Source organism: Anomaloglossus baeobatrachus, chromosome 8 (assembly GCF_048569485.1).
Source record: "Anomaloglossus baeobatrachus isolate aAnoBae1 chromosome 8, aAnoBae1.hap1, whole genome shotgun sequence".
Classification (NCBI taxonomy): Eukaryota; Metazoa; Chordata; class Amphibia; order Anura; family Aromobatidae; genus Anomaloglossus; species Anomaloglossus baeobatrachus.
Genome location: NC_134360.1, coordinates 240187307 through 240210728, shown reverse-complemented (window position 1 = coordinate 240210728; position 23422 = coordinate 240187307). Strand labels below are relative to the sequence as shown.

At 43.3% G+C, this 23422-nt stretch overlaps 2 protein-coding genes across 6 annotated transcripts in view; one reads left to right on the top strand and one right to left on the bottom strand.

Moving 5' to 3' along the window:
* Window positions 1-23422, top strand: part of C8H1orf210 (chromosome 8 C1orf210 homolog) — a 358767-nt gene that overhangs the window by 252987 nt on the left and 82358 nt on the right. The window lies entirely within an intron of this gene.
* TIE1 (tyrosine kinase with immunoglobulin like and EGF like domains 1) overlaps window positions 1749-23422 on the bottom strand; it is a 46791-nt gene continuing 25117 nt past the window's right edge. Inside the window, exons 4-23 of the mRNA XM_075320438.1 lie at window positions 22422-22577; window positions 22203-22334; window positions 21575-21715; window positions 21070-21198; window positions 17672-17817; window positions 17428-17572; window positions 17012-17170; window positions 15673-15810; window positions 13252-13539; window positions 9295-9585; window positions 8075-8268; window positions 7232-7442; window positions 5902-6012; window positions 5612-5802; window positions 5221-5334; window positions 4223-4293; window positions 4073-4113; window positions 3292-3388; window positions 3112-3211; window positions 1749-2154 (exon numbers count right to left, since the gene is read on the bottom strand). Coding sequence (XP_075176553.1) covers window positions 2083-2154; window positions 3112-3211; window positions 3292-3388; window positions 4073-4113; window positions 4223-4293; window positions 5221-5334; window positions 5612-5802; window positions 5902-6012; window positions 7232-7442; window positions 8075-8268; window positions 9295-9585; window positions 13252-13539; window positions 15673-15810; window positions 17012-17170; window positions 17428-17572; window positions 17672-17817; window positions 21070-21198; window positions 21575-21715; window positions 22203-22334; window positions 22422-22577 — 2927 coding nt within the window. The 3' untranslated portion in view covers window positions 1749-2082. The remainder of the gene's footprint in view (window positions 2155-3111; window positions 3212-3291; window positions 3389-4072; window positions 4114-4222; window positions 4294-5220; window positions 5335-5611; window positions 5803-5901; window positions 6013-7231; window positions 7443-8074; window positions 8269-9294; window positions 9586-13251; window positions 13540-15672; window positions 15811-17011; window positions 17171-17427; window positions 17573-17671; window positions 17818-21069; window positions 21199-21574; window positions 21716-22202; window positions 22335-22421; window positions 22578-23422) is intronic.

Genomic DNA, 23422 nt, shown 5'->3' with positions numbered 1-23422 from the left:
TGCTGCAATCAATTAATGAGCTCAGTGGTGACTGTGCTGCAATCAATTAATGAGCTCAGTGGTGACAGTGCTGCAGCCAATTACTGAGCTCAGTGGCTCTGCACCAGTAGGCGATAACGACCTGCTCAGAGCTGCTGAGCTCACTGATTAATTACTGACGTATGATAACAGACACTGACACTCAACACTGGACCAGAGGAGGGTGAATAAAGCTCAGTTTGTTGTTTGTTTTTAAAACAACCTGCAGCCGAGGGGGTGGAGTTTTTTGAAACCTGAAAATCCTTTTAACTCTTTAAAACAGCTCCAAGTTTAGGGCTCACAAGCATAAGCACCATTAATCATTGGTTGGAGGTGCACTTCAGACCATTGCAGATTACTGGGAGATTACACAGATTACACAGACAACAACCCCAGCTGTGCAGGGAGCACCCCTCTTTTTTTGCAGCCATATACATGTGAATTGTTGCACATAATGTGCATTTTATCAGAATTATCGAAGTGTTATGGCCATGTTCATGAATGTGCATTTATACATGTCCATAGGGTTTATATGCTGTATCTATAGAGTTCTATGCAGCTAACATTTAGTGTGGGTTTAGAATGCAAAAGACCCTTTCACTTTATTGGGGTTGACCACTTTGACCAGACGTTTCCAGAAGAGCTACAAGGGTACAGAGAAATAATGGGCATGGATCTAGAGATGAGGGCTGCTGCATAGAAAGCTTTCTCATGCTTTAGGATCACTGGTATCTGTGCAATATACCATGATTATAGGTTTCAACATCACTGCAGGCAAAATAAACAAAACGTACAAACATGCCCCACATTTCTCTAAGTATGGGGGTGCCCAGCGCCAGCTTTCTGATATTCCTCTGTTGTTCTTCTTGGAAAGGTTTACAAATAAATTGTTACCATTCCACTTGTTATGGGAGCGTTTCTCTACACAGTGAAGCCATCTAATCCGTGCTAATAGTGTCAGACTATGTGGAGATACACCCTATTCAGAAGAGGAAAGGTAATGTATATATTTCCTGGAGGACTAACAGAGGAACAGCAAAATGCAGAGATAACAAAAAATAGAACTTTGATTTTTCTTTTTGTCAAATTCACTAAAACAGTCCGGAGAGCGGACACGGCCTCTTTGCAGTCAATGATACATATTTTTGTCTATTCATTTTTGGAACATCAATAATTCTGATCACAGCTCCATCCATTAGACTTCGTTCACACAGAGACTGTTGGGGTCTTTTTTAGGGTGGTCAAAAATTAGATGTTTTCTAGTGGAAGCCGCTTTAGGAAATGTTCCTTTGTGGAGGATTTTTTCTGTTTTGGTTTTGTAGCTTTTTGGAGAGTTTTTTTTGTGAACCTTTTCTTTGCGGTCTTTATTGTACGGTGCCAAGTTTGGAGCATTTGCTATCGGGGCCGATTCATAGATGGGACACGCATGCTCATTTTTCCTATCAGGTGGTTTTCAAAACCTGAAGTGGAAAAAAAAAAATCATACGACCAGCAAAGTGGTTTTATGATGCAAATGAATAGGATTAGTCTGTTTAACAGACTTTATGCAATATTTTAGGCGTTCTTTGATGCGGCCACACTCTAAAAACCTCTGTGTGCACAAATCCTTACACAGCCCGCACTAGGAGACCCCGTACAGCTCCATGGGGCAGACTTTCTGATGACTTGTAGTTGATACTTTGTTTCTGTAGTAAGATGATGAGATATAGTGAAGGAAAAGTAAGACCAGCTACAAAGTAATGAGGTTTATTGTGGCAGTATAGGTGTGGGGGACTGTACAGGGGCAGAGGGGGCTTTACATATGGCAGTGTGGAGCTGTAGTGGGGAGCTGGCTCTTATCACACTCCTCCAGCTGTGCGCATTGACATCTCCATGTTACCCATTCCTGTGGTTTGTGGACGGAGTCGGAGATGACTGACAGTACAGAGGCCCGGGATCCGGCCATGGGCTCCGCTACTCTCCATGGTCCACCTCTCCGAGAAGACGCCGGGAACATTAGTCCTTATATACAGAGTCCATATCTCCAAGTGTGCAGAGTCCATAACATCCTCGCTCTTCCATCTCTTACGCTTCTTCAGCCGTCGCATCAATTCCAGCATACGTGAAATTCTCAAATAAAGCCATGTTCACATAGGCCTGAAAGAGACGAATAGAGGTGCGATAGTGTCAACAAGTGATGCCCGAAACCTCTTATGCTACACCCCCAAACAGCTCCCCTTTAATCACACCCTGTTGCAAAATTCCTTGCACCCTTATTTCTTTGCCATACTAGAAATAACTATACATGAGAACAAATGTAGGTGCAAAATGCTAAATATCAACTGATGAATCACTTTGCTGCATAGGAGTAGGTTGGCCAAATATTCAGCTTTGATTTCCCAGGTCTAAAATTTGGGGAGCTGTAATGCGGTGGCACGGTGGCTCAGTGGTTAGCATTGCAATCTTGCGGTGGCTCAGTGGTTAGCACTGCAGTGTTGCGGTGGATCAGTGGTTAGCACTGCAGTCTTGCGGTGGCTCAGTGGTTAGCACTGAAGTCTTGCGGTGGCTCAGTGGTTAGCACTACAGTCTTGCGGTGGCTCAGTGGTTAGCACTACAGTCTTGCGGTGGCTCAATGGTTAGCACTACAGTCTTGTGGCTCAGTGGTTAGCACTACAGTCTTGTGGTGGCTCAGTGGTTAGCACTACGGTGTTGCAGTGGCTCAGTTGTTAGCACTACAGTGTTGCAGTGGCTCAGTGGTTAGCATTTCAGTCTTGCGGTGGCTCAGTGGTTAGCACTACAGTCTTGCAGCGCTGGGGACCTGGGTTCAAATCCCACCAAGGAGAACATCTGCAAGCAGTTTGTATGTCCTCCCCGTGTTTGCGTGGGTTTCCTCCAGGTTCTCCGGTTTCCTCCCACACTCCAAAGACATACAGATAGGGAATTTAGATTATGAGCCCCAATGGGGACAGTAATGCTGATGTATGTAAAGCGCTTTGGAATATGGTAGTGCTATATAAAAATAACATTATTATTAGTAACGCGGCCCCTGGTTCTTTTTATTTACCGCTATACTCTTCTCCTTCTCAGTATGCGGAGTATTGGCTCCATTCTTACCTTCCTGGCCTCCAACATGCGGATGAGCTGTAACGATATTTGGGTAAATGGTGGCCGCTCGTAGGGACGGTCCCTCCAGCACTGACGCATCAGCTCATACCTGAAACAAATGCACATCATCAGTTCGGACCCCCATCCAGGACAGGACGGGGAAACAAGCCATCCCGTGCCCTCACTTACACCTCGTCATCGCAGTTCCGGGGTTTTTCCATCCTGTAACCCTGCGGTAAGTTTTCATAGAGCTCCGCACAGGTCATTCCACAATATGGAGTCCCACCTGGAAACACATGATGGAGACGGTTCTTATAGCGGAGAGTCCAGTATCGATATTAGAGCCCCCAATTACCAGGAAGTCTCCCCATCTGGGGTAAGGTTTTCTAAATTAGACATCCCCTTTAATTCTCCAGCCCATACCTCTAATGATATGTACGCTTTTAAAGTAAATAGCTTATATATGTGATTTCACTCCATTTATTACATTTCCATTGGTAGAAAACTATAAAAATAAGTTTGTTCAGGTTTTCAAAAAGTTGTACTAAATTTTTTTTGATTTTTTTTAAACCTTCAGTGATGGCGGCCATATTAAAGATGCACACGTCCTTCCTGTATACACAGTGCAGGGTTGTAGATTAATATGGAAGTGATAAGAACAGAGACCAGGGAGCTACAGACACACTTATCTGTGTGCACACGGTTACTCTCCTGCCACAAAATTCCCGACTGAGATGACTCTGCTTCTCTGTCCCAGTCTATACAGCTCAGCTGATGCACAGACTGCAGTAAACAGGAACTGTCTGCTTATTTATCGGCATGAAAACTATTCTACTTCTTTTATAATATTAAAATTTTGAAAATAATCTGTTTCTAAAAAAAAAAACTACAAACTAATTTCAATTGTTACATAGTTTTAGGATTTTACCCTTTCCCTCAAGATCAAAGAACCGGAAGATTCGTCACTTACCTAAACTGACAATCTCCCAGAGGAGGACCCCAAAAGACCAGCTGTGAAGATAAGGAGAAGCACACACATATTATAGCGGTGCTGAAATACCCCAGCTCCGTGCCCCTCCCCTCCGTCCACGACGCGGATACTTCTATAGGGGGCACTTACACATCGCTCTTTGTAGTATACACACTGTAATTGAGGGACTCGATGGCCATCCAGCGCACCGGGAGGCGACCCTGAGAAGTGGAAACCATCATTAATCGAAGGAACAATCTAAAGAGTCAAAGTCAATTCTCCATTTTTTTTCTGAGAGGAGTTTAGTTTTTGTATGGCTGTGTGCACCTGCCAATAGATAAATAAACTCCCATTACCCTTAGTAATGTAATGTATTTACACAGAGACTGCACCAGCAGAATAGTGAGGGCAGCTCTGGAGGATAATACACGATGTAACTCAGGATCAGTACAGGATTAGTAATGTAATGTATGTGCACAGTGACTGCACCAGCAGAATAGTGAGTGCAGCTCTGGAGGATAATACACGATGTAACTCAGGATCAGTACAGGATTAGTAATGTAATGTATGTGCACAGTGACTGCACCAGCAGAATAGTGAGTGCAGCTCTGGAGGATAATAAAGGAGGTAACTCAGGATCAGTGCAGGATATGTAATGTATGTACACAGTGACTGCACCAGCAGAATAGTGAGTGCAGCTCTGGAGCATAATACAAGATGTAACTCAGGATTAGTGCAGGATAAGTAATGTAATGTATGGACACAGTGACTGCACCAGCAGAATAGTGAGTGCAGCTCTGGAGTATAATACAGGAGGTAACTCAGGATCAGTACATGATGAGTAATGTAATGTATGTACACAGTGACTGCACCACTACACCAGCAGAATAGTGAGTGCAGCTCTGGAGTATAATACAGGAGGTAACTCAGGATCAGTACAGGATAAATAATGTAATGTATGTACACAGTGACTGCACCAGCAGAATAGTGAGTGCAGCTCTGGAGTATAATACAGGAGGTAACTCAGGATCAGTACAGGATCAGTAATGTAATGTATTTATTTCTCTGATACGAGTGTAGCAGTTGCACTTGTTCAGTCTTTTTTTACAGTCATACGTACATACAGTACATCCATTTGTATCACTTACCATCGTCTTCTTCACATAAACCTCTTCTCCTCTTGAAAGCCCAAAATCTGCAATTTTCGCAGCCATATTTTCGCCAACAAGAACATTTCTGGCAGCTAGATCCCTATGAATAAACTAAGCAGATAACAAAGATAAATATATAATCCCTTATAGTTCATCCTGATCTTCCTGGTTCATGAATATTATTGAGCATATTAAGGACATTCATAAAAGTAGGTGGAATAAGAGAAGGGGCAGGGAGGAATGTAACTGTATAATGCAGCAGGTTTAGTGTCGTGCAGGGTTTGTGGAAAGCTGGGTGACATGCCCCATGTGCTGCTATTAGTGGTGGTCACTCGGTCTATGTTGTCATCTCTGCCATAAAGGACAACAACCCTCATCATCATCTCACCTGCTTCTCGCTCAGGTACTGCATGCCTTTTGCTACATCTGAGGCAAACTGCAGGAGCTGCTGGGAGGTCAGGGTGGACGCCGTGCCGTGCTCCTTGGCGAAGGCAGGATCCGTCTCCAGGACTCGGCTTTTCCGTAAGTAGTCCAGCAAGTTCCCAAATGGGGCGTATTCAATGGCTATATAGAGATATCCTACAAAACAGGTGAACGAAGCCCCAATACATAAGGATGAATGGCCAATAATCTCCAGGACCTGTGGTGGGGACAGCGGCACTGCAGGGTGTGCGTTACCTCTGTTCTCACAAGCTCCCAGCAGATTGATGATATTTGGGTGATGCCCCAGTTTACATAGGACTTCCAGTTCTCCGGCAAAGTCTCTGTGGTCGTTCTCTGATGCAAATTCTAAAAAAGAAATAAAAAAATAAAATGGAACAATAGAGTTCTATTGAGTAAACAGATTATAATAGAAAAAAATATGGTCAGGTCTTTGCATTTCCATTTATCATCGTTATCAAGATCTCTGCTGACTGTCAGTGAAAACATTTTTATTTACATTCAGCCCAGACCTGCTCATAACGCATTAAACATGTTATAACAGTAGAATACTGAATGCAGCTCTGGATGTGATCAATGCATTAGACATGATGTAACATCAGAATATTGAATGCAGCTCTGGATGTGACCAATGCATTAGACATGATGTAACAGCAGAATACTGAATGCAGCTCTGGATGTGACCAATGCATTAGACATGATGTAACATCAGAATATTGAATGCAGCTGTGGATGTGACCAATACATTAGACATGATGTAACAGCAGAATATTGAATGCAGCTCTGGATGTGACCAATGCATTAGACATGATGTAACAGCAAAATACTGAATGCAGCCCTGAATGTGATCAATGCATTAGACATGATGTAACAGCAGAATACTGAATGCAGCTCTGGATGTGACCAATGCATTCAATGCATTAGATTTGATGTAATATCAGAATATTGAATGCAGCTCTGGATGTGACCAATGCATTAGATATGATGTAATATCAGAATATTGAATGCAGCTCTGGATGTGACCAATGCATTAGATATGATGTAATATCAGAATACTGAATGCAGCTCTGGATGTGACCAATGCATTAGATCTAATGTAACAGCAGAATACTGAATACATCGCTGGATATTACTAATGCATACAACATAATATAACAGCAGAATACTGCATATAGCTCTTGATGTAAATTATACAATAGACATGATGGAACACCAGAATACTGGATTCAGCTCCGCATGTGACTAATGAATTAGATGTGATGTAACTGCAGGTTTTTGAGTGCAGCTCTGGATGTGACTAATACATACTAGAACAGATTATTGAGTGCAGCGCTGAGTGTAATTAATACTTAGGACATGATGTAACAGCAGAATACTGAGTGCAGCTCCGGATGTGATTGGAGCATAAGAGCTAATGTAAATCTGCCTCAGTACAGGATAGTTTTTAGTCAGCGTACACTATAAACTTGTTTAAAGGGGAATGTACATTGTGGCTCCAAGTTTCAGTGCATGCACACTCCCCTATTGCAGCTCTGGGGTCCGGTATGACTAGCAATCGCTTTCTTACCTTTTAGCATTTTGATAGCTGCGTTCATCCGCACCCCGTCTTTTTTGATCATGGCCTTAATGACTTGACCAAAGTTCCCTTCACCTATCACATCTTCAAACTTGATGTCTGCCCAGTCCAGGATGGGGTACGAGAAGGGCTCTGTCTGGGGTCTCGGCCGCCGGGTGAGGGTCAGCGTCCCTGAACTGAACTGCAGGATGGTTTCTTCTCCCTTAGAAAGAAATATTTAAAAAATATCATCAGCAGCAGCGCAATATGTCATCTACTGAAAGCAGCCAGAGCTATTGTCCTCTGTCATCAGCCAGTTTTGTTAAGCATGTGCCTGGATTTTGCTGTTACAAACCTGTATCAGGTTTTTGCTAATGTTACAGATTGGTCAGTTCTTAAAAGGGAAACTATCCCTAAAGTCTGCCTTTCAGGTAACCTTTTTGGAAACAAACTTGATCTATTGTTCTCTGTTTTCAGCCATTTCAGATCAAGCAGAAACTGACTGTGGAACAGGCGAAAAAAAAAAATCTATTGTTCTCTGGTATCTGTCATTACCACTGTTATCTCCAATGCTGAGAACAGATATCAGCTCCTCTTATAAGCTCCTGCATTGTTATAAGCCCCAGCTGGTTTATTCTTTTGTCTGAGTGCAAAAATATAGCAGTGGATTTGCTGCCACCTAGTGGACAGATGTGGATATACTGTTATGTTTGTGAAACTCCTGTCCCATAAGTATTCATAGTACTGGTCTCATATGGGGCATTTGACCCGTGTGTGCCGCACCCTGTGCCACCCCCTACTTGCCCTTTATTTGGCAGCTGTCTGTAATGAGCTGACATTAAAGGGGTCACTTACAGATCCAGACTGATATGTGAACATTCTTCTGCGATGGAATAAATTCTTTTTGATGCAGAAAAGAGCGAGAAGCGCGACAATAATGGTGAAGCACGTGACGGACACGGAGCCGATGATCGCCAGGAGGAGCTGCTGCCCAGTACTGGAGGCTTGGAAACTCCGGACCTCCTCACTGGTGGCCATGACGGGGGGCTCTGCGGAGACAAATGACGTTTACTACAAGCGGGATGAGGGATCAGGACAAATTAAACCACTGGTAGTAATAGTAGTATTAGTATACATACAGTGTGTCCACCCATATCCTGTCCACCGCCATTAACTTGAGAACGGCAGCAGCTATAGGCATAGAAGTGGTGTCTATGTATAGTAAAGTAGCCATGTGTTACGCAATGAAACCACCTATAGCGCCACCTGGTGGAAAACAACGGAATTAGCATTTTTATCTCGAAAACGGAACGAGATAGAGGAAAAAAAGTGAATTACAAAGTTGTAGGGCATCATCAATTCAATATGAATCGACACCTTGCATACAGAAATGCTATGATTAGAACGTGTAAAACTCACAAGGCTGCGGACGGGAAGTGATATCTCATGGAGACCTTCCTACAAGTCATTGGGTATGGTGGCTGCGTGGAGTGGCCGCCACGCTCACCGGACCTGACACCATTGGACTTCTTTCTGTGAAGTCACATCAAACAGCAGGTGTATGCGACCCCTCAACCAACATTGCAGGACCTACGACGACGTATCACAGATGCTTGTGCAAACGTGTCACCTACCATATTGCACAACGTGCAGCAAGATACAGTATGCTGTGCAGAGTCCAGATGTGCATTGCAGCTGACGGGGGCCACTTTGAGCATCAAAGTTAAATGAGCGCCATATGCATGATCAGCATTCAATGTTTTGGGGGGTCATGGGTTTCATATCATAGCATTTCTGTATGCAAGGTGTCGATTCGTATTGAATTGATGATGCCCTACAATTTTTTAATTCACTTTTTTTCTCTATCTCGTTCCGTTTTCAAGAGAAAAATACTAACTCCGTTGTTTTCCACCAGGTGGCGCTATAGGTGGTTTCATTGCGTAGCGCATGGCTACCTTACTATACCTAGACACCACTTCTATGCCTATAGCTGCCGCCGTTCTCAAGTTAATGGCGGTGGACAGGATATGGGTGGACGCACTGTATAAGTAATACAGACCAGGCAGGACAATTACCGTCGCTGTATGTGGCTGCCATCGCAATGTGGCTCCATTCTCCGGGGACTCTGGAGTTCGCCCGGACTCTGAACTGGTACAGGGTGCTGGTGTTCAGGCCGCTGATGATGTACCAGGTCTGGTTGTTGCCCTCCGTGTCCGCCCACTGCTGCCCCCCAGAAGCCCCCAGCCTCCGGCTCTCCACCGTATATTTAATGATCCCTCCATTAGGGTCATCGGGGGGAGACCAGATCAGCTTCACACTCTCCCTGGAGAGGGGGTCGGCGTGGACATCTTTGGGGGGAGAGGGACCTGTGGACACAGTGGATGTAGAAAGAAATGGAAGTAAGCAAAGAACCTACTGGAAAAGCTGAGGATGACGACCTATAAAAAAAAAAATCACTAATCGCTCACATCTGAGAGTCTGTTACAGTGTCTCATTGAAGGCAAGAGCCAGCAGCAGTGGTGTAAGCTGAAGTTCATGGGATCCAATACAAAATCTCTATCGGGGCCCATTGCATTGGTTTATTCATATACTGTATTAGCAAAGTGAATGAATTAATTACGCCTAAAAATTAACTTTTAATATTATCAAAATAAGTAAAAAGGTCAGATAAAGGACCTGGTTTAAAAGGACAAACAATAGAGAAAAATAGCCAGAACCATTAATCCTGATCCAAACGGACCAACTGGCTAACACATAAAACACCCTATGGTTTGAGGATGTGAGTATTGTGTCAATAAACGATGCTGCATGTAAGTCGCATTAATAGCAGCAGTAGCAATAACGAGAGGAAAAAGGAACGGTCTTACCCCATCTGCCGTATACCCATTTCCTGGTTACTGTAAACACCTGATGCTGGATGGTTTTGATTTACCAAAAAGCAGGATACCCGGTCTTCAGACCTATGACCTAGGATCCCCACAGGTAACAAACGCATACCCAGCGGTGTGAAAGCTTCTCCCAACGCGTTTCTTTAGATTATATCATCAGGGGAGATGTCCGGTCATACATATGACCCACACAATATAGCACAGAAATACTGCAGAAAAAACATGACAAACAAAACTCCGTCACAAAAGAGTCCTCGCCATCAAGGCACACCGGCACATCACAAGCGCGCAGCGGGTAACTTACTTCCATCAGGATCAAAAGATTCCTGGGCAGAGCGCGCCCCACAAGCCGCGCCGCCAAGTTTTAAAGTGCCGGTTGCTTGGAGTGGCGTCTGACGTCACATCCGCAGAAAGGATGGTGAGCTCACTTCCGGGTCATGTGATCGGGACCACCCCGTGCGCGTCACCAAGAAAGCGTAACTATGGCAGCCGTTATACACATGAAAGGCTACAGGAAAATGGCCACTAGTGAAATCGCTATCATAGCGATATAACGAACCATTAGTGTTAAAGTAATCCCATTCGCACAAGGAATGGGTGACCAAAAAAAACCAGACAAAAGTCATAGTTGACCCAGGTAAGGTAAGCAGGCTCTAAATATAGCAACAGGACATAAAAATACACATACAAGAGGGGGGCCGAATAAAGAAAAAGAGATCCAATCCCGAAGAGAACAACATATTAGATGAAAAAATATTAATAATAACCAAAAATAAAAGAGAGGGATAGGCAAGCAGGAGAAGAGATCGGATCCGAGAAGCACAATAGGTAGGGACAATGCAAAATGATCTATATTGGAAAAATGGGGGGGGAAAAGGAGGAACCTCCACCAACCATTACGACTATTACTCATTCTAACCAAAGCTAGTCCTACCTATTTGTGGAGGTCGGCACCCTAAGATAGTACGGTGGATGGTGCCCCCACTCGGACGACGACTGTCCCTCCTGGCACTAATCTAAACTAATCCACCACAAAGGGTGCGAAGGAAAGAGTGTCATTAAGGCCCAGTGGTTTGCACGTCTTCAGCCAAAAGATCCATTTGGTTTCCTGTCTGAGGATTTTCTTATCCCAATCGCCTCCTCTAAAGGGAGGGGCCACAACATCAATGCCCTGAAAACTGATAGATCCGGGGTCCCCTGCGTGGTACTCCGTAACATGGCGAGCCACAGGGGTATCATTACCCAAACGGATGTCCCGGATGTGCTCCCCAATCCTCCTTCTAAATTCCCTTTTGGTCTTACCTATGTACTCCTTATGGCAAACGCACGTGGCCTTATAAATAACGCCCTTTGTTCTACAATTAATGAAACTTCGTATCTCGTAACGTTTACCCATGACATAGGAGAAAAAGAATTTCCCTGGATTAAGCGACCCGCATGCAATGCATCCACTACATTTATAGCATCCCTTAACAGGGTTGACCAGCCATGTTTTTGTATGGCTGGAAAAATGACTGTGGACAAGTCTATCTTTAATAGAGCGGGCCTTCCTATACGTCACCGAGGGAGTGCTGGAAAGACACTTTCCAATGTCCTCATCCATTCTCAGAATGGACCAGTGCTTCTCGAGGATCCGTCTCACCTCCCCTGATCCGTTATTGAAAGTAGTGATGAAACGAATAACATCCTCATTTAGTGTTGGTCTCCCTGGTCCGTGTAGAAGATCATTTCTTGTCTTCTTTTGGGTCTCTAGAAAAGCCTTGTTTATGACATGATCTGGATAGCCCCTATGATGAAATCTGAGGCTCAAGTCACGGGCCTGTTCACGAAAGCCTTGCTCTTCCGAGCAATTTCGTTTAAGCCTGAAAAATTGCCCCTTTGGGATGCCCTTCTTCAAACTATTCGGATGACTGCTCTCCCAACGTAGGAGTGAGTTCGTTGCAGTTGGTTTTCTATATGTGCTGGTATGAATATTACCCATAGAATCCCTCTCCACAAGGACATCCAAAAAGGGCAGCCTCCACTTGTCAAATTCACAAGTAAAGTAGAGGCCAAAAGGGTTATCATTAAGTGCAGCGACAGTTTTTACAATTTCGTCTTCGGTACCCTTCCACAGAACAAACACGTCATCTATAAAACGACACCATAGGACCACCTTGTCCTGGGAAACGGGGGAACAATCGCCAAAAACACAAGTCTCCTCCCACCAGCCGAGGAGGAGGTTAGCATACGATGGGGCCACTGGACTCCCCATCGCAGTCCCCCTCAACTGGTGGTAGACCTGTCCATCAAAAAGAAAGATATTGTTCCTTAAACAGAAATCGACGAGACTTAAAAGAAAGGAATTATGATCCTCAAATTGTTGCCCCCTACTCCTCAAAAAATAGGCCACCGCTTGTAGACCCAATTCGTGTCTGATCGAGGAGTACAGGGATTCAACGTCGATGCTGACGAAGATGACATCCTCCTCCACTGTGACTCCCTCCAACTTTTTGAGTAGATCTGTAGTGTCCTTGAGATAGGAACCCAAAGATGTAACAAAGGGTCTCAACACACGATCAGCATAGACACCCACATTTTGCGAGACACTCCCAATACCAGACACTATTGGTCTGCCTCGCAATGGAGAAAGGCCCTTATGTACCTTGGGCAGACAGTAGAAGGTAGGAGTCACTGGGAAAAGAGGATAGAGGAAATCAAATTCCGACTTATTAATTAAACCCTTGTCACGTGCATCACTCAGTAGCCCTTTTAGAAACAGCAGGTAGTCAGATGTGGGGTTCCTATCAAGTTTTTCATAACTCGATTTATCTCCCAGGATATCCATACACATTTTCTTGTAATCGGAGACATTCATGAGGACGATGTTGCCGATGTTTATTCATATACTCCAAAGGGATTTTTTGGGCCCCCTAGACAGCAGGGCCCGGGTACAATTGCAAACCCGGCACCTATTGTAGTTACACCCCTGGCCGTAGCCTTGTACAAAACCTTGATGTCCAGGGATATGTGCTTTGTCTGAAATGATACATTGTAACAGAACCTCCTCTACCAAAGGAGAATACAAAGTTGCAGACCTTTTGATTGTAATTTGTTTATTATCAGAGGATTTGTTTTGTCCCTCAGAGTAGGGGCCGCTCTCACCTTTGCTGTTGAGAAAGATGATGTAGGGGTCGGATGGGGGTCCCAGGCTGGTGCAGTGGTATATGAGGACTCTGAAGGTGAACTCTGTCTTGGAGCTGAGGCCATAAATCCGGGCAGACAGGACGTCTATGGAGGTGACGTTCTCCTGGCGGATAAGACGGTTGGCGGGATGATAGATCTTGAGCAGGTAGCCGCTCCCGACACTGCTATAGGTGGGGAGCTGCCAGTTTATGTATAACGTGTTGTCTTCTATGGAGTAGCCCTTGATCTCTGGCTTCACTGTGGGCTCTGTAGACAAGAAAGAACAAAATGAACCAACCTGGAAAAATATTCCCAATTAAAAAAATCTATGTCCCTCTTTCTTTGTGTATACAGTTCCTATGCAAATCAGTATATTGCCATGGTTACAGACTACAAACAAGCCCTGTGTAGTCTGATAATATTAGCATCACCTCTTCAGATTTCTATAAGATACAAGAACAGGAAGCGAATAATAGGACTGCATGGTAAGTCTGTAACCGCATGATATAAAAACTGACCAGCCCCTCCAAACAGAACAAGATAAGTGTGAACAGGTGCAAGCTGAGAATTCAATATAAAAAAAAAAATACTGCAGCACTCTGAAATACTATAACACTGAATATAGGAATTTGGAAATGCATTACTGCTATTGAAACTGTTTAAAAAATGAGATAGTGCACAAATTGGACAGTGCATGAGAGCCCAGCAGCCAGCGACAAGGTGTATCTCTTTGTTGGGACCCTAACCTAATATGCCTCTATCTAGGCTAATAGTCTACAATTTTAGGGACAGGCAGGATCCAGCTTAATTGACGCCTTAGGCTGAAGGGAGGAGTGCTCAATCAGAGAGGATTGTGCTTCAAATATATGGGTCTAACCAGCCCCTCCAAGCAGAACAAGATAAATGTGAACAGGTGCAAGCTGAGAATTCAATATAATGAAAAAACAAATACAGAAGTACTCTGAAATGCTATAACATTGATTATAGGAATTTGGAACTGCATTACTGCTATTGAAACTATGTTTAAAAAATGAAATACTTAGTGCACAAGTTGGACAGTTCATGAGAGCCCAGCAGCCAGCGACAAGGTGTATCTCTTTGTTGGGACCCTACCCTAATATGCCTCTATCTAGGCTAAAAGCCTACGATTTTAGGGGCAGGCAGGATCCAACTTAATTGAAAACCCCTTAGGCTGAAGGGAGGAGTGTTCTTCAAATATATAAGTCTAACCGGCACCTCCAAGCAGGACAAGACAAGTGTGAACAGGTGCAAGCTGAGAATTCAATACAATAAAAAGAATACATAGCAGCACTCTGAAATGCTATAACATTGAATATAAAAATTTGGAACAGCATTACTGCCATTGACAGTATGTCGAAAAAATTAGATACTTAGAGCACAAATTTGCCAGTTCATGAAAGTCCAATAGCCAATGGCGTTTTTAATAAAGCTGGATCCTACCTGCCCATAAAATTATATATCCGTATACGTTCCCTGATGAAGAGGTGAAACGCGCGTCGGGACGCTCGGGCGCAACACAGATCAAACAGTAAACGGGTTAGTACTTTAATGCAACCTTAATGGTAATTATTAATGGATGTTGTTTATACTGATATAATATTACTAAAGGGAGAAATATAGGCTTTACTCTATCAAGGATTTTGTGCAAAATCAAGTCACTGGGAGTTTAACTATTTAATCACTGGATGCACTATAAGTAAAAATCCTCCCTGTATATCATTACCTACATTGAGGTAGCATAACCATCGTATATAATCATTCTGTTTTGAATCTGATTTGACTGATTAAGCCCATACTGTGCACTTCTTGCTTGTTTTTTATTTTTATTGTGTTTTAAAATTTATATGACTAAAATAAAACATTTTTTTTTTTAAAAAAAAGAATTGGATCAATAGCACTATTATTTCGCTGAGTTCCTATGTAAATTGGGTGGTTCATTATTATTCTACCCATAAAATTGTAGACTTTCAACTTGGATAGAGGCATGCGAGGTTAAGGTCTCAACAAAGAGATACACCTTGTCACTGGCTGTTGGACTGTCATGAATTGGCCAATTTGTGTGCTAAGTATATTATTTTTTAAACATAGTATTGATAGCAGTAATGCAGTTTCCAATTCATATAATCTATGTTATAGCATTTCAGAGGACTGCTGTACTTTTTTATTGTAACTGCATAAATCCGCCTGGTGGACATAATTGGTACTGCTTGTTTTAACTGCATTTCTTGGACAATGTTCTGTATCTTAGAGAACTTATATGTCCCTGATATTTAAGGGCCAGAAATCTGGTTCTAACACACAGAAGCTAAGGAAACAGATCACAAATGAATCTCTGGTTCAATATGAAATACAGTAAAGCAATGTAAAAGGCATATTTACCTATACAGTCTGTATGCAGCACAGCAACGGGTCCCAGGGGTCCTTCTCCTCCAGCTCCCGGTCGACTCAACTGAAACTGCACCAGGTAAGCAGTGACCGGCTTCAGGTTAGGAAGCGTAATATTGTCTTTTGGATCCACTAGAATTTCAAGAAGATTAAAAAGTGATTGATTCACTGTTCAAACAAGTCTCTGCTGATTGTACTAATAAAAATGCGCCATGAAGGTTCTAGCAGTTTTCTATATATACACAACCTACATAAGATGCTTGGTTACTCTGTATGTGCATTACATTACTGATCCTGAATTACCTCCTATATTATACTCCAGAGCTGCAGTCACTATTCTGCTGGTGCAGTCACTGTGTACATACATTATATTAGTTATCCTGTACTGATCCTGAGTTACATCCTCGGAGCTGCACTCAGTATTCTGCTGGTGCAGTCACTGTGTACATACATTACATTACATTACTGATCCTGTACTGATCCTGAGTTACATCCTGTATTATACTCCAGAGCTGCACTCACTATTCTACTGATTGCTAGTGGTGATAGAAAGCTTCTAGACAGACATCTCCTTACAGCATCATTAAGCTCCTAAAATTCAAGGATGTAGTTCAAGTCTCTTGTACCGATGACTAGTATAAAGCTGACACCTCCCACTATGTAAATCACTGGAGCCCGAAGAATTGTGAGCACAGCTCTGAAGTATAACACAGGCTGACAGTGGCAGAAAACAAATACAATCTCTGAATAATCAATATATATTTTTGTACATTTTTAAGTTTTTTCTAAATTAGAAAAAAAACACAAAAGGGCAAATTAAAACATAATGGTAAAATCTGTAGCTATGCAATATCAATAATGGAGCGAGTTCTCTTTAAATGGTAATCATCATTTTATATTTTTATTTTCCATAACTCAATAACACAAGAAAATAAGCAGCGCTGTAATATATCTTTTCAAAGAAATTCACTTCTTTCACTTCTTGGACTGGTCTGTTATTCTTAATTCATAGGTAAAATCTGAATTCAGTAAAGACAGATTTCCCCAGGACGGAGGCGGACAGACATTCTGCTGCATAGACCTTAATGAGCACCAACTGTCTCCTATCTCAGTAATGGGAGAATATGGATTAGCTGAAGAAACCTTTACCTGTGAACTGATAATTATCAGTCCAGGAAGAGAAAGAAGCAGTTCTGTGATGAAATATATTACATAGTTTCTTATTTTCTTGTGTACTACTAATTTATTGTTGTGACCTTTTTTCCTTTGAGTATTATTTCTGGCATACACAATACTTGACCTATGACTGTCAGTTACAGTAAAGATCTCCTACCTACAATGTTGGACCAGTAGGTTGTACTTTTCTTAGGTCGATACAGTAACTTAATAGATGAAATCGGCCCATCTCCAGTAAAATTATGTAGTGGTGCGAGGATCAGATGTCTGCTCCCCCGATCAAGCAGACGTGGAGGCTCCAGGGGTTTTGGAGGCACTGCAGAAAGAGAACGCAATAATGACAATTATGACATCAGTACAGGGGTCAAAGGTCTAAAATGAGGTCTAAGATTTGAATTGACATGCAAATGTCAATTCAATTGAATCATATGACATGCAGTACCAGTTATGGCCACCGGGTGTCCACTGAGACAAGCTACTGCGCTTTATGGCATGTTGTGATTAGCACATTGTACATTCCAATGAGTTGTATTGGATAAGAAGTATGAGGAAAATTGTATTCAGGATCATTACCTCTGACAACAACTTGAAATTTGCGGCTGTCCTGCCCCCCGCTGGTAGAGACACGACATTCCCAGAATCCATGGTCCGTCAGCGTCAGTGCCGGCACATTGAACTTACACGTGCTGCGCTCGGAGTCCAGCACGGCCTGACTGGCCTGAGGGGGAGAAGACAGACGAAGGGTCATCACCGGATAAATCCTATAACTGCGGCTGTATGTGGCCTGTAATGTGGGACTACAAGTCCCAGGACTTACACTGAGGACAGAGCCGTCCGGGCGGCGCAGCACTATACTCTCCCGCACCGGCTGAGGCTTCCCCGATGCGGCACAGCTCAGGATCGCTGTGGAGTTCAGATTAAACTCAACCTGGATCGGAAGATCAATGATCTGAGGAAGATGATCTGCGAGGAGGAAGGACGGCGTGGTCAGATAATACTGCGCCTTATTACTCTACTATGGAATTCTCATTTTGTGGCCTCCTTCAAGTTAATTTTTCTACTTGAAATACTCTGTGCTGCTGGAACACCTTTCCAATCTATAATTTTCAGTACTGGCGTATACAGACAGAAGAGGCCCCTGTGCAAGGACAATATATGGGCTCTTTGCAGCCCAACTGCACCTTCTTTGGAGGAGGAAATGGGTCCCCCAACCTCTTGGGCCCCTGCGTGGCTGCACAGATTGTACCAATGATATGTCCGCCCCTCTTTATGTCTCTCCTGAAATACTCTGTGCTGAATAAACGTCTTTGTAACTCTCAGTTTGTTACTTCGACAAGATCTCCAAGGTCTCCAAGCTGCACAATGTATCTGTCTGTTCAGCACACTTCACTCCTGAAATACTTTGTGCTGCTGGACCTTGTTCTTTGTAACGCTCTGCTTGTATCCCCCACAATAGCTCTGCTAAAATCCTCTGTTCTGCTGGGGGATTTTGCTCCTTCCACTATTTTACGCTCAGTCTATAATCCACTCCCCCCACCCACAGAAAAGATCCCTCCTGAAATACTTTGTGCTGCTGTGGATCATGCTCCTTCCACCATGTCACAGTCTGTTCCTCTTAAGGGTAAGAATGCACTTTGCGTTTTCACTTGCGTTTCAGCTGCTTTTTAGGTCCGTTTTGAGAAGCACCTTTATAATGCCAAAATGCATCCGTTTTGTTTTCCCAGCAAAATCAATGAAAAAAGTTGATTTTCCGACCGCACTTTACGTTTCTAACCGCTGCGTTTAATTTGCATATTTTGTGGCAAAAAACATGCATTCAAAGAAGCAGCATGTCAGTTGTTTTTGCCATTTTGGGTGCGTTTTGCTAACATTGCAGTCTATGAGAAATGGCAAAAAACAAGAATTCTACAAATTCCTGCGTTTTACCTGCTTTTTTGGTGCAGAAAACATGCATTTTGGACTACCAAAACGCATGCTTTTCTGACATCAAAATAATGATTTCATATGTCCCTTTACACACACATATAGCCCGACAATTTAATTAAAGAAAATTAATAATTTTTTGCTATTTTTACACTAAATAGTATATTACCGCTATAATTTTAATAAATATTTCTTTTTTCTTTATTATTTCTGAAATTATATATGTATTCCTTTTTTTCTCTTTTTTCATTGTGTTTGACAGAATAAACTTGATTTAGCAGTGTCTTGATGTTCAAAATGCATCTGTCAAAACGCAGGTGAAAAAGCATGTAAAAAGCGCTGAAAACGCATCTAAAATGCGGTAAATACGCATGCGTTTTTAGCGCTAAATTTCAGGAAAAGGCAACTTTGGTCAAATCAATTAAGGCAAAAACGTGTGTTCTAAACTGCAAGTAGGGCAACGCAAAGTGCGTTCTTACCCTAAGGCCGCTTTACACGCAACGACATCGCTAACGAGATGTCGTTGGTGGTCACGGAATTTGTGATGCACATCCGGTCACGTTAGCGACGTTGTTGCGTGTGAAACGTATGAGCGACCGTTAACGATCAAAATTACTCAGTTGATCGTTGACACGTCGTTCTAATCGGAATTATCATTGATTGTTGCAGGACGCAGGTTGTTCGTCGTTCCCGAGGCAGCACACATCGCTACATGTGACACTGCAGGAACGAGGAACAACACCTTACCTGCGGCCGCTGGCAATGAGGAAGAAAGGAGGTGGGCGGGATATTCCGGCCGCTCATCTCCGCCCCTCCACTTCTATTGGGCGGCCGCTTAGTGACGCTGCTGTGACGCCACACGAACCGCCCCCTTAGAAAGGAGGCGGTTCGCCGGCCACAGCGACGTCGCAGGGAAGGTAAGTCCGTGTGACGGGTGTAAGTGATGTTGTGCGCCACGGGCTGAGTTCACATGTCCTGTAATCATCCGTTATCATAGTGATCAGTCAGTGATCCATTTGCAAAAAGGTTGTGCAAACACAACGTTTTTGTCCGTTGTTAAATAACGGATGCCGGCCGGATCATCTTTTAACATGTGGAGTCTATGGACAATGGATCCGTTGGGAAACTGATTTCTGCCGGATCAGTTTTTTTTTTTTAACATGGGAAGTCTACGGACAATGGATCCATTAACGAATTGCTATTTATCGTCCACTTGTAACGGATCCGTTACAAATGCAAGTACAATGATGGCTAAATAGCAATCCGTTAACGGATCCGTTACAAATGCAAGTACAATGATGGCTAAATAGCAATCCGTTAACGGATCCGTTGTCCATAGACTCCCATTTAAAAAACAAAAACGGATCCGGCAGAAATCAGGTTCCCAACTGATCCGTTCTAACGGAGGACTACAGGACTTGTGAACTCAGTCTTAGGCTATGTCCGCACTTTGCGTTTCAGCTGCTTTTTAGGTCCGTTTTGAACTGCAGCGTTTTCATGCCAAAATGCATGCGTTTTGATTTTCCAGCAAAGTCTATGGAAAATGGGGATTTCCTGTCCGCACTTTGCATTTCCAAACGCTGCGTTTAATTTGCATAATTTTGGGCAAAAACTCTGCGTTCAAAGAAGCAGCATGTCATTGTTTTTGCCATTTGGGCTGCATTTTGATAACATTGTAGTCAATGAGAAGTTGCAATAAGCAAGCAACATCAAAATTCCAGCGTTTTACCTGCTTTTTAGCTGCTGAAACAATGCGTTTTGGTCTACCAAAACACATGCTTTTCTAACATCAAATTAATGGAATGATATGTCCCTTTACACACACACATAGTCCGACAATTAAATTAATGAAAAATATAAATTTATTGATATTTTTCCGCTAAATAGTATAAAACCGCTATAATTATATGAAATATAAATATTTTCTTTATTATTTCAATAATTATATGTGTCCCTTTTTTTCCCTGTTTTCATTGTGTTTGACTGTGTCAACTTCATTTAGCAGTGTCTTTATGTTCAAAACGCATCTGTCAAAACGCAATGGAAAAGCATGTAAAAAGCGCTAAAAACGCAGCAAAAACACGGTAAATACACATGCGTTTTTAGCACAATTTTGTGGTCAAAAGCAACTTTGGCAAAATCAATTACTGCCAGAGGGTACGTTTTTAACTGCAAGTAGGACAACGCAAAGTGCGCACATAGCCTTAAAGAAGATCAGCGCACGTCTCTCCTGAAAATACTCTGTACTGCTGTGATTATTCCTTCTGAGGCTGTTGCATGAAGCAGTCTCACCTGACTTCTCGCAGTGCTGCCCATGCCATCCATTGGGGCACACGCAGCCACTGAACCGGTTACAGGACCCCCCGCTCTTGCACTCGCACTTCAGGGCGCAGTTTGCTCCGTACATTCCAGGAGGACACTCTATAAAGTGTAGAAACACAATGCAGAAAGCAGGTTGTTAATTAATGGGGTGTGAAATGCTCAAAACCAGTTTGCCAGTTACTGGAATAAAAAAAAGCTGCGCCCACAGAGTCACCAGAGCTGGTAATGCTCCGAAATGTGTGGACGATGTCTTTATCTTCCTCCTGGGATTATCTGCCTTTGCCATGTAAAAAAGCAAACAGTGCGTGGGACAGTGACAACCTTCCATTATTCTTATGGCATAGCTGGGTTGTCAAAGAACTCCAATGTCATCATGGAACCATATACCCGGAGGATCCTCCGATGAGCCAATCCGACCTGATGGGCAACAATATACAAGTTCTCACTAAAGTTGGTACATCTTAAAATCCCGTACCGGTTTGGCAACGTGTCCCAGTCCAGCCACTTCCACAGGAGCATCCGTAGGGGTCGGGAAGACAGAAGGTGAGGCCCATACATCCGTTCTCTCTCTTACACGTCTCCTGACAGTTTCTGCCAAAGTTTCCTTCTCTACAAGCTGCAGAACACGATGGAGAAGAATGGTGGAATGATTATATCACACATTCAACCATCAACCTGACGTGACCAGACTACAGACGCCCATACACCTAAGATCAAGCATCAAAGATGGTGTTTTCTCTACACAAGTCATTCATGACAGCCACATTGCTCCATCACAATGCCCAAGGGATCCCACCAGCATTGGCAACATTGGTGGAATTGGCCACTGAGGTCTATGTTGGGGAAAACTATGAAAGACTTCTCAAATTTCAACATTCCCAATATGTTTTTCCCTTGGTGCCATCAGAAAAGTCCCATAGAAACAATATGGATGGCGACAATGTACCCTGAGCCGTCAAGAGGCCTCAAGACCCAAAGACAAGACTTTCTGGAGGACAATTCAATAATTGAACCCAAGGCAGAAAAATTATATGAGAATTGAGTCCAACATGGTTTATTTTTTCACTCAGCCCCTATTGATTCCCCAAAAAGTGTTGTCTTACCCTTTTCACAGAGTGTTCCCATGAACCCGGGGGCGCAGATGCATTCTCCGCTGCTGTCATGGCACACGCCACCATTCAGGCAGTCCAGGCAATCCTTCTGACATGATGGACCCCACTTATTAGCTGGACACCCTGCAGAAGACAACACAGGGGACAATTACAGTGGAAATCCCACAATTTTGGGATTTATGTTGTATATAAACTTAGTTGACATCTGACCTCTTACGATGAGTCTGAAGAAGGCGTTGACGAGGGGGGTGGCCCCCATGAAGCCGGCGCTGTAAACTCCAGCGTGACTGTGCTGCACCAACTTGAAATTGAGCTGGGCTATCCCTCCACTTACATCGTTCTTGTATGTTGTCTTCAAGAAGGTGCCTGGAATGGAAGAGTTAATGTGTCAGACATGAAAAAGCATAGGAACAATAACTACCAATATTTCATGAAATCCCCATGAGAGCCTCAAGTCCCTCAGACTGAGTCTGACCCTGACTAATCTAATGAATCAGATCTCTCCGGAAGGTCCCATCCCTTCTTCAGGTCTTCCGACTTCTCAGTAACGTGGGTGATAAATCCTGTGATGGGCACCCCTATTTCCAAAATAATCAGATATTGACTCTAAGAAATATCCTTTGCTGTAATGTCTCTGGAGAATAGCTAGACATACTGATTTTCCCCGGCAGATGTTCACCCATCATTGCAACTATCTCTACTACTGCTGAGATCTGCATAGGCTTTTTGTTTGGTCTTCCATCTCTGTGTAGACCGGTCTAGAATGGTTTACCCCATGGGGTATACATACCAAGCAGCAAAGCCAAAACTTGTCCCCGTAAAGCCCCATACAATGAGGATCAGCCTTTATATTTTCTCACAATGGAAACGACAAAAACCCTCACCGTGGCCCTGATCCACTCCCACCTTGACTACTGTAACTCTCTATTAATTGGTCTCCCCCTAACTAGACTCTCTCCTCTACAGTCCATCATTAATGCAGCGGCCAGGGTCACCTATCTGGCTAACCGCTACTCGGATGCCTCTGCTCTGTGCCAGTCATTGCACTGGCTGCCCATATATCACAGGATCCAATTCACATTGCTTGTTCTCACCCACAAAGCTCTCCACAGTGCGGCACCCCCTACATCTCCACCCTCCTCTCTGTCTATCACCACAAAGCTCTCCACAGTGCGGAACCCCCTACATCTCCACCCTCCTCTCTGTCTATC